Genomic DNA, 12,016 nt, shown 5'->3' on the forward strand with positions numbered 1-12,016 from the left:
GTCTGCAGACGACTCCCAGATAAGGGTGGAAAATTCCAGGCTATCCTTCACTTTCCAGCCCCTGACTGCTGAATGCTTCCACTTGGACACTAAGCAACAGGTGAGGACGCAGACACGGGCGGAGGACACCCTGTGCCGCCCTAGGAGGAAACGGCTCACAAAGCCGGGGGCAGAGCCAGCTCCAGAGTGAAGGCGGGCGGTCCACACAGAGGCGTCACTAAGAGAGGAAGGTGGTTCACAAAGGTGGGGACAGAGCCAGCTCCAGAGTGAAGGCGGGCGGTCCACACAGAGGCGTCACTAAGAGAGGAAGGTGGTTCACAAAGATGGGGACCGAGCCAGCTCCAGAGTGAAGGCGGGCGGTCCACACAGAGGCGTCACTAAGAGTGGAAGGTGCGGAACCAGGGAGGCACAGAGTCCTCAAGAAGATGGGTGAACACAACACTGTGACCAGAGCAGAGAATCACTTTAGGGGGAGAAAAGTGAGACGGAAAAGTGAAAAGCTGGACGGAGACTAACAAGCGGCTGGTCCTGAAAGGCCAAGAGTCTGGACAAATTCTACAGAAAATGGGGAACTACTAAGCATTTCCATCAGGGGGGGCTTTATAGCTTAACGGTTGCATGATGCATGCTCAGTCATCCGACTCTTTGAGACCCTAGGGACTACAGCCTGCCAGGCTCCCTCGTCCATGGGATTCTCCAGGCAAGAACACTGGAGTGGGTAGCCACTTCCTCCTCCACGGGATCTTCCCGACCCAGGAATCAAACCTGTTCTCCTGGGTCTCCTGCACTGGCAGGCAGGTTCTTTACCACTGAGCTACTAGGGAAACCCTTATATAGTTGAAGGAAGTTTAATCCGACAGTCTTTTACAGAAAGGACTAGAAGGAGAAACTGCAGACTACTGACTGTTATTAAATGTTGGGCACCCAGATGAGGGGCTGACACTAGAAACAGTAAGAATGAAATCACGATTATCATAAACATGACAGGGAGAAACTGAAGCAAGAAGAAAGTTATTAGCAAAGAAAAAATATAAAAAGGCTAAAGATAATTTCTTTATCTTGCAAAAGAATCCAAAAGACCTATTAACACTACTACAGACATTTCAAACTGCTTTTTCCCTCCATTTCTCCTGCATCATTATAGAATTATAATGATCATTATATCATTTCCTTTTTTAATTAGGATAGTTTATCATCACTTTGGAAGAAGCAAAATCAACATAGGTAAATTTTAATATTCTATTTGGTATGCCAAATTAATTAAAACATCTTTATTTTGTGATTATTAATTCTGAACACTTACGGAGCCTCCCAAAGTACTAGTGTGATTTTAGCTATACACAGCACACAGTTTATTAAAAGTTTCAGTAGTAAATAATCTATACCACCAATGCTTACTGCTTTGACAAACTCAATTTTATTTCCAGCGTTTGGTGATTATACTAAAAGATGTATTGAAGAATGGGAAAAAAGGAGATTTTTCACCCAGAATTTTGTCATCTACTTGGTTAGGTGGTGTACTCTCAATGCTTACTATGTACTGTTTTCACTTTATGAGGGTTATTGTACACATGGGGCTTCCCTGGTGGATCAGATGGTAAAGAATCTGCTTGCAATGCAGGAGACCCAGGTTCAATCCTTGGGTCGAGAAGATCCCCCGGATAAGGGAATGGCAACCCACTCCAGTATTCTTGCTTGGAGAATCCCATGGACAGAGGAGCCTGGTGGGCTACACTCATTGTTTGGGGGGGGGGGGGGGGGGCGGTCCTTATTATGGGTAGAGTCTACCTGAAAACCAATGTTCCTCACAATCAAACTATTCTCACAGATTTAGTTACTTTTAGCATATAATTTTTTTTAAAAAACCTGTGATTTAACAACTACCAAAATATACCTCTAACAAATCATGTTATGATAGTTAAAGCGTATCAGAGAGCCTCAATATCGCCACGTGGTAAAGTCAGTACCACCAGTAAAGTCTCCCTGGGAGGCGACTCGGCGGGGTTTCTACACCACTGTGGCTCAAGGCATCAAATAACGGATTCAGTACTCACCACACTCAAGTTGACAGGGGTGTTTGCCTTTGGTACTGGATGGTTATAGAGAGATCTCAGAGTTTCATTCAAATCATCTTCCTAGAGTAAAAAAAAAAAAGTACTTTTAATAAATGAAATAGCAATTAAGTAAAAACAATTAAAACTGCTTGACAGAATCATTCGCTGCACCTACTCATGTCAGACACGTTTTACATTCAGGCAGACCCTGGAGAAACAGTGTGCGCAGTTCTAGACCACCGCAATTAAGCGAATATAGCGATAACATGAGTCTCATGAAGTTTTTGGCTTCCTAGTGCATATAAACATTGTGTTTACTACTTGTAGTCTATTAAATGCACAATACCATCATGTATTAAAGAAAAAAACAATGTCATACCTTAAGTTAAAATACTTTATTGCTAAAATATGCTACCCACCATCGGAGCCTTCAGCGAGTCATAATCTTTTCCCTGGTGGAGGGTCTGGCCTCGATGCTGATGGTGCTAACGGATCAGGGTGGTGGGTGCGGGAGGCTGGGGTGGCTGTGCTGATGTCCAAAATAAGACCATGTGAAGTTTGGGGCATCAACTGACTCTTCCTTTCGTGAAGCATTTCTCTGCAGCCTGCAGCGCTGCTCACAGCATTCACCCACAGGAGAACTTCTTTCAAAACTGGAGCCGATCCTCTCAAACTCTGCTGCTGCTTTATCAGTGAAGCTCACACAACGTTTTGGATCCTTTGTTGTCATTTCAAGAGTCTTCACAGCATCCGGATTCCATCTCAAAAAGTCACTCTCTTTGCTCGTCCGTAACAGGCAACCCCTCACCTGTTCGAGTTTTACTCTGAGACTCCAGCAACTCAGACGCATCTTCAGGCTCCACTTCCAGTTCTCTTGCTATTTCTGCCACATCTGCAGTTACTTCCACCAATGAAGTCCTGAATCCCGCCAACATAAAGTCATCCAACCGGGCTTGAATTAACTTACTTAAGCTCCAGTGTACATTGATATTTTGACCTTTCTCCATGAACCAAAAACGTTCTTAATGGCATCTAACATGGTGAATCCTTTCCAGAGGGTTTTCAATTTACTTTGCCCAGCTCCATCAGAGGAATCAATACCTAAGGCAGCTGCAGTCTTCTGAAATGTACTTTTTAAATGTGTGGTGTGCATGCTCAGTTGCTAAGTTGTGCCAGACTCTGTGACCCCTTGGACAGTAGCCTACCAGGCTCCTCTGTCCGTGGAATTTCCCATGGAAGAACACTGGAGTGGAAAAAGGAGAAAAAAAAAAAAAAAACAGGATACTGGAATGGGTTGCTGTTTCCTTCTCCGGGGGATGTTCCCATCCCAGGGATCAAATCAGTGTCCCCTGCATCTCCTGCTATTTTTTAAATAATATGATAATATGACTTAATAATAAATAAAGTTTAAATAATAATAAAAGTTTGAATAATAAATAATGAAGCTTAAATAATGATAATATATAAAAAGTCAAAATTACTCCTTGATCAATGGGCTGAAGAATCAATGGTGTGTTAGCAGGCATGAAAGAAAAAAAAAAATACTGTCTTCCATGTCTATCAGAGCTCTTGGGTGAAGTCCAAGTTCGATTCATGAACCAGGGCACTCAAAGCCAGTGCACTAGGACAACCCAGAGGGATGGGATGGGGAGGGAGTAACGAGCGGGGTTCAGGACTGAGGGACACATGTACACCCATGGCTGATTCGTGTCAATGCGTGGCAAAAATCACAATACTGTAAAGTAATTAGCCCCCAATTAAAATAAATAAATTAATTAAAAAAAAAAAAGCTCTTGGGTGACAAGGTGCATTGTCAATGAACAGTAATATTTTGAAAGGAATTTTTTTTCTGAGCAGTATGTCTCAACACTGGGTTTAAAATATTCAGTAAACCATGCTGTCAACAGATGTGCTGTTAGTCTATTTGTAGAGCACAGACTGTGCATAATTCTTAGGAGATTCCAGGATTTTCAGAGGGTAAATGAACACTGGCTTCGACTTCAAGTCACCAGCTCCATTAGCCCCTAACTAGTGAGTCAGCCTGTCCCCTGAAGCTTTGAAACCAGGCACTGACCTCTTCTCTCTGCCTATGAACATCCTAGATGGCATCTTCCTATATAAGACTGTTTCACCTTCATCTACACTGAAAACCTGTTGTTGAGGGCAGCCACCTTCATGAACTATCTCAGCTAGGTCTTCTGGATAACTTGCAGCAGGGGCTGCTTTACCTTGCACTTTTGTTATGGAGACAGCCTCCTTCCTTAATCCCCATGAACCAGCCTCTGCCAGCTCTGACCTCTCCTTCTGCAGCCTCTTCAGTTCTCTCAACCTTCAGAGAATTGAAGAGAGGTAGAGGCTTGCTCTGGACTGGGCTTTGGCTGGAAGGAATGTTGTGACATCTAGTCTGACTGTCTATTTAGACCACTAAGACTCTCTCCATATAGGTAATATGTAAGGCTGTTTTGCTTTCTGATTTCTGTGTTCAGTTACGTAGTACTTTTAATTTGCTTCAAGAATTTGTCCTTTGCATTCGTAACTTGGTTAACTGGTGCAAGAGGAACACTTCCATTTTGCATTTTAATTTTAAAATCACAAACCTAATTTTTAAGAAAGAGGTACAATTTAAGTAAGATTGGTGTGCTAAGATGCAACTTTGATGCAAGATGCAACATTCTAAACATTTCTCTTCTAGGTAGCTCCTGGTCTCTACTCAGCCCATGAAAAATGGGATTATGTAAAATGTGTAACACATCTACTTTATGGGATTTGCACAACAGTAATGTATCCTGATGTGTACACTTCACTTTTCTGAACTTCACATACAAATCCAATAATGAATACATGAAGGAAGCTTTGCATACATATGAATATGCATGTATATTCATTCTGTCTTTATTATATGTACTTTCATTCTTTATTATGGTGGGAGAATAAAGCAAAGGCAAAAGCAGGTAACCCATTTTAAGGGATATGGATATAAGACACATGACTTCTCCCGATTTCTCTTCTAACTTGACTATGAAAACTTAATTCAGATCTCTATAAATGCTTGCAAAAGTGTGCACTCAAAACTGCCTATCTGGAATTCTCTCTAGAATGACCTAAAAAGGTGGATATTAAAGCATTCATCACTGGACCATTCAGACAGTGAAATATACCACAGGATATTCTGGAAGATACTGATGTTGTCTATACAAAATTCTTATAGCTACATAAATTTTTTAAAGTCTAGCATTTTAGAGTTCTTGGGAGTTGCCTGATACTGATCAGATAAGGATAACTGATTCTGAAATCTAAACTCCAATCTATTAATAAATAACCTGTGGCACTGGATTAAAAGTGAAAAGAAAAATTAGTATACTCATAATTTCCAACTACTGAACTAATACTATGAACTTAAAATATTTTCCCCCTCTAATTAGGAATACAAATGTAGTCTCCCTCATGTCCTCTTCTCAGAAAACCATAATATTTTCTTTTCTATATTCCAGTATTACATATGGTCTCGGGGAGCAGACGCCATACGGTAAGTCATCAATAAGAGGTTCTGAAGGTAATCAGAACTTGGACAACTAATACGAGTGATGTTGCTTCCACATGTTTACTCAAAAACACAAAGAACCAGAAATTATCATGAAGCTGAATTCTGGTTTTGAGTTTTCAATGCAATAATTGAATATTTCCAGTTATTTCCAGTCATTTTCTCAGGAAGACGAATGACTGAACAGCTGAAACATCAAACTGTCCACGTGTAAAATGACCTTCTAATGGATATTTCACAGAATTAAGCACATCAAGTGCAGAGAAGGAAATACATGCACACAAACTCTGGACTTTTGACAAACACTAAAACATTACTGCTATTATGATAATAAAATCTGATTGCCAAATTGAGACTGCTCACCCTAGGAGTAAATCTATTTTCTTAATTTATTAATAATGCATTTAAATTCTATTTAGTAAAAAGTATCTGGAGTAGTATTTGCACTGAATTTAGGTCTGTTTTTAAAGATATTTACATTGAATCTTAAAAGATGAGTGTTTTACCAGTAATCACGAGCGAGTGACCTAAACTCCCGAAAGACAACTATGTGGAGTTATGTCCTAGGAAATTTATGTAGCTCCAAATAACTGGACAGCCCATCAGGTGTAGAAAAGGGGGAGCAGATAAGCCAGGAAGGTCTATCAGATGCCAGATCACAAAGCTTCTCATGTGTTAGTCTGCACATGTTTAAATTTCATTCTAAGAAAAAAAGAAGGCACTGAAAGTATTACAAGCAGTAAAAGGACATAATCAGGTTTCAGAATGATGACTCTTAGAGATAAGAATATGGTGGGCTACCGTCCATGGGGTTGAAGAGGCAGACACAACTGAGTGACTAAACACTTTATTTTACGTTTTAAAAATTATCATTCCACAGATGTTCATTAATTCAAAGCAAACTTCAGTTTCTGTTTTGCATTTATTTTTTTAAGAGAAAAGAATAAAGATATGAAAATCAATGTAAGAGCTAAAACTCTTGGAAGGAAAAAAGAAAGCTTCATGACACTGTATTTGAAAATTATTTCTTGACATGACACCAAAAGCACAAAACAACAACAACAAAAAAAAACAGATAAATTATTCTTATTTAAAGTTAAAAAATTTTGTACAGCAAAGGACACTGTCAACAAAGTAAAAAGGCAACCCATGGAATGGGAGAAAATATTTGCAGATGACGTATCTGACAGTATCTGAATATATAAAAAGCTCCCACTCCTCAACAACAATATGAAAATACAGTTAAAAAATGGCAAAGGACTGGAATAAATATTTCAGCAAAGAAGATATTTAATAACCAATAAACACAGGAAAAGACTCTATATTGCTAATCTTTAGAGAAATGCACATTAAAACCACAATCATACACTACTTCACACCCATTAGAATGGCAATTATCAAAACAAAACAAAAAATAAGAAGTCTCAGGGAGGGTGTGGGAAAACTGGAAACCTGTGTGTTACTGGTGAGAATGTAAATTTACGAAACCACTGTGGAAAACATTATGGCAGTTCTTCAAAAAATTATGCACAGAATTATACTACTCTTCAGCAATTCTACTTCCGGGTACATTCTCAAAAGATCTGAATACAGACTCAAACAGGTGTTTCTACACCCATGTTCATAGCAGCTTTGCTCACAAGAGCCAAAAGATGGAAGCATCCCAAGTGTTCATCTACATATGAATAAATGAAACGTAGTGTGTGAATAACAGAAAACTATTCAACCTTAAACAGGAAGGGAACTCTGACATATGCCACAATATGGATGGAACTCGAAAACATGAAGTGAAATAGGCCAGTCACAGAGGATCTGTACTGTATTATCCTACTTATGGGAGGTGGCTGTTCTTGTTCAGTTGCTCAGTCGCTCTTTTCGAACCCGCGGACCACAGCACGCCAGGCTTCTCTGTCCTTCACGATCTCCTGGAGTTTGCTCAAACTCTTCCATTGAGTCAGTGATGCCATCCAACCATCTCATCCTCTGTCGTCCCCTTCTCCTCCTGCCCTCAGTCTTTCCCAGCATCAGGGTCTTTTCCAGTGAGTAGACTCTTGGCACCAGGTGGCCAAATACTGGAGCTTCAGCGTCAGCATCAGTCCTTCCAATGAATATTCAGGGTTGATTTCCTTTAGGGTGGACTGGTTTGATCTCCTTGCTGTCCAAGGGACTTTCAAGGGTTTTCCCCAACACCACAATTTGAAAGCATCAGTTCTTCAGTGCTCAGCCTTTTATATGGTTCAACTCTCACATGCATACAAGTCTAATGGAAAAACCATAGCTTTGACTAGACAGACCTTTGTTGCCAAAGTGATGTCTCTGCTTTTAGTATGCTGTCTAGGTTTATCAAAGCTTTCCTTGCAAATAAGGACCAAGTGTCTTTTAGTTTAATGGGTACAGAAATTTAATTTGGGAAGTAAAAAGGTTACAAAGATGTTGGTATTGACTGCAAAACAATATGAATGCACTTAATGATACAGAACTATACACTTAAAGATGGTTAAAATGGTAAATTTCATATTATGTGTACTTTACCACAATTTTTAAAGTAGGGAAAAACACAAAGCTTACCAGTTCCTTAGTCAAGTAATCTGCCAGAGTATTTAGAAGCTTGTAATATACTTCAAACCATGGCAGGTAACTGTAAAATAATAATAATAATAACTTAAAAATGTGTCTGCATATATATATATGTGTATGTGTGTGTATGCATCATTTAGAATTAGAAACAAGACAACAAAATAAACATCAAATTTATATTATTTCAAACAGGTTGATTCTGGAGGGCAAAAAAGAACAATACCCACATTCTCTTTACTGTTACAGTAAAATTTTACATATAATCCATTATTAGCTTTCATAAAATAATCAGAATCCAAAATTCCATTATAAAGGTTATTCATTACATATTTCTATTTTATGTTAGAACACCTAACATCACTTAGCCCCATTTCATTGTAGGTATAGTCTGAGTGTACCAGAAGCTCTCATTGAATAAACATTTACCACTGATATAAGATATAAAATAAAAAGTAATTTTAAAAAGCTTTTAAAACAAAGACATAAAGACACAATCATTTCTTTTCAAATATTGCTGAATTGAATATATAAAAAATAGAATTATGTGCTTATTAATTAAATCAATTCTTCAGAAACTGATGTTGATGTAAGATGATAAATATCAAAATAAATATCATTACAGTAAGCCTATTTTAAAAACTGTTATTACAAATAGCATTTAAGTATCAAAAACACATATAATTTAAAATTCCTTTCAATTCATTTTGTTAGGCACAAATATAATTCACTTTATGGAAGCATAATGCTAAATCCAAAATCAACTGTACAAAATAAAATCTGTAATCCTTTTCAAATTAAGGTATGTATATTTAAAATCTATCCAAAGGTTTTAATTGTTTATCAAAATGTAAACTTCTCATATATGAGTAAATCACAAAACACACCAGTATATTTAATTATCAATTAACAAATACTCAGTTTTTCTTCAAAGAATGACTACAACAGAAAAATCTTTAAGAGAAAACACTGTGATACTTTTAATACACAGATATATACTGACAAGAGTTTCGACAAAATTTTTAAATTTAAAAATCAATGACTAGAGCTTAGGAACACAGCTTTCCTTCTGCATTTTTTTCATGTAATGTCTGATTATGGGATGTGACTGTTAATGATGCATTTTAATCAGGAGTTGCCTGAAGCCATTAGAGAAGAACAGTCAGGTAGACTGTGATAACTTTACTCAGCAGAACGCTATATCTATCTATATTTGCTCAGTCATGACCAACTCTTTGCAACCCCATGGTCTGTATCCTGCCAGACTCCTCTGTCCATGGGGATTCTCCAGGCAAGAATACTGAAGTGGGTTACCATTCCCTTCTCCAGGGGCTCTTCCCAACCCAGGGTCAAACCCGGGTCTCCTGAATTGCAGGCAGACTCTTTATTGTCTGAGTCAGCAGGGAAGCCCATGTTGCAGAATGCTATAGAGTTCTGTCAAGTGATCATTACAAACAGTAAGTAAGGATATGGAAGATGGCTGTCACTATCTACCAACTTCTTGCTAAATCTAATAGTATCCTGAATACATCTATTATTCTCTGTGCCTTTTGCAAATGACACTACAATGACTATAAATTAATAAGGAAAGACAAATGCAACAGAAAGTAACACAAGGGAACACACGTGAGCGGCTTCATAAAGGTGATAAGCAAACAAAAATAACTGATTCAGCAGGTGAGAGAAAACCAAAACCTGAGTGTCAGCAGCAGGAAAATGACCATTGGCCAAAAGACTGGCCCCCACGGAGTCCTAAAACTCTGATCTGGGAATCTCTCAAAGGAAAAAAGCACCTCAGAGGCCCTATATTTTCTTACAGTTGAAACCCACCACTGCACATATAATGGCTCTAATTCAGTTCTGTGCCTCTATCTTAGATACAAATTAACAGTCCAACCACCAGATATTTGAGGAAATACAGGTGTGAGTACAATCACAAAAGGAACGCTAAGTAAACAAAGACAATATAGACAGGTGAGAGTTCAAAACATTGTCACTAATATCCTGAGAAGCTGAATAAACAGCAGGATGCTGTCAAACAAACAATATCTATGAAAGGAGAAAGCAGCGAAAAAAGCAGTTCATTAGACAACAAGAAAGAGTTCTTAGAAATTCAAAATACAAATGCTGAAAAAAACTAAAATCAACAGAAAAGTCAGAAACTACATCAAGAATATCTCCTAAAGACTAGAATAAAGAGGCAAACTGACAGAAAATAGGAATAAATATTAAAATATCAGGGTATCAATCTCAACTGTCATGCAGTTGACTAACAGCAGTTCTTAAAAAGGAGGGGAAAAATAAATTTCTTTTTAAAAATTACTGGAATATCCCAGAACTTTAGATATGAATCTCCATGCTGAAAGCGCCCCCAGGTTAACTATAAAATAAATGACCCCAACCAGAGAATCACAGTGAAATCCCAGAACAGGGGCAGAAAGCACCTGAGACTTTCCAAAGAGACTAAACAGGCTGCATACGAAGGCGTCAAATCCCAAACATCCCTGAATGTCTCTCTCAACAGCAGCTCTGGGAAGTCAGAAAACATGCCTCCCAAAGGCAGAGGATAAACCCCTTGCAATCTAGAACTCTCTGTCCAGAGAAACTATCAATCAAGTGTGGAAACAGACTGAAAGCATTTCCAGTCTTTCTGGGACTCAAAAATTCACCTTCTCCATAATATTTGGGGATTATTATTATAATCCTCCAACAAAATGGAGGATTGAGGCAGAAAGGAAGAATACACGGATATACAGAGAAGGGATCGGATCCCAGGGAAGAACAGGGAAGTCTAAGGATGGGTGTGCCAACACCTGGAGAGCAACCAGTCCAGACAGAAACAGGAGTGAGAGACAGGCGAAGGATTTGGTGGGGCGGGGGTTACAACAAGCCGACAGCTTCATGCGGGAGCCTGGAAAAACCCAGGTGGAACATGTGCCAAAACTCTGACAGCTTGGGGGAAAGCTGAAAATCAGAAGTTAGTCAGTTAGTGTTGCTAATTCCAATTTGGTAGCTCAGTTGGTAAAGAATCCACCTGCAGTACAAGAGACCCCAGTTCGATTCCTGGGTCAGGAAGATCCCCTGGAGAAAGGATAGCCTACCCACTCCAGTATTCTGGGGCTTCCTTGGTGGCTCAGCTGGTGAAGAATCCGCCTGCAATGTAGTAGACTTGGGTGTGATCCCTGGGTTGGGAAGATCCCCTGGAGAAGGGAAAGGCTCCCCACTCCAGTATACTGGCCTGGAGAGTTCCATGGACTCTGCAGTCCATGGGGTCGCAAAGAGTTGGACACGACTGAGCGGCTTTCACTTTCACTTTTTAACCCCAATGCAGGCTTCCCTGGGGGCTCACATGGTGAAGAATCTGCTGCAATGTAGGAGACTCGGGTTCAGTCCCTGATTTGGGAAGATCCCCTGGAGGAGGACATGGCAACCCACTCCAGTATTCCTGTTTGGAGAGTTCCATGGACAGAGGAGCCTGGTGGGCTACAGTCCACGGGGTCGCAAAGAGTCAGACACAACTGAGCAACTAACATTTTCACACTCACACTTTAGATGGTTAATCTATTTTCTACCATATCTTTCACTTGCAAAAACAAACAAAAACACAACCTTAAAGACTATTGTTTTTAGATTACCAACTCAATACCATGCAAATTACCAATCATATTTTTTATACTCACTATAATGCAATGAAATAATGTTCATGAGGGATGGTCTGCCAAGACACCTGGTACTTCCTAGATTCACTACAATCTCTTTCATTTATAGTCATTTCATAGTCACATTTCAACTTTCAATGGCCTGGAGAAACTGGTATTTCAAGAAAATTTCAACGTGTTATACAGTT

The 12,016-nt window shown here is 39.2% G+C and overlaps 1 protein-coding gene across 4 annotated transcripts in view; it reads right to left on the reverse strand.

Moving 5' to 3' along the window:
• The window catches only part of DENND1B (DENN domain containing 1B), a 278,593-nt gene that overhangs the window by 132,531 nt on the left and 134,046 nt on the right, over nucleotides 1-12,016 (reverse strand). For all 4 annotated transcript variants that reach the window (XM_043922760.1, XM_043922761.1, XM_043922759.1 and 1 more), the window contains exons 6-7: nucleotides 8,164-8,233; nucleotides 2,055-2,135 (exon numbers count right to left, since the gene is read on the reverse strand). In XM_043922760.1, coding sequence (XP_043778695.1) covers nucleotides 2,055-2,135; nucleotides 8,164-8,233 — 151 coding nt within the window. The remainder of the gene's footprint in view (nucleotides 1-2,054; nucleotides 2,136-8,163; nucleotides 8,234-12,016) is intronic.

This window comes from Cervus elaphus, chromosome 14, assembly GCF_910594005.1.
Source record: "Cervus elaphus chromosome 14, mCerEla1.1, whole genome shotgun sequence".
In the NCBI taxonomy this organism is placed as follows: Eukaryota; Metazoa; Chordata; class Mammalia; order Artiodactyla; family Cervidae; genus Cervus; species Cervus elaphus.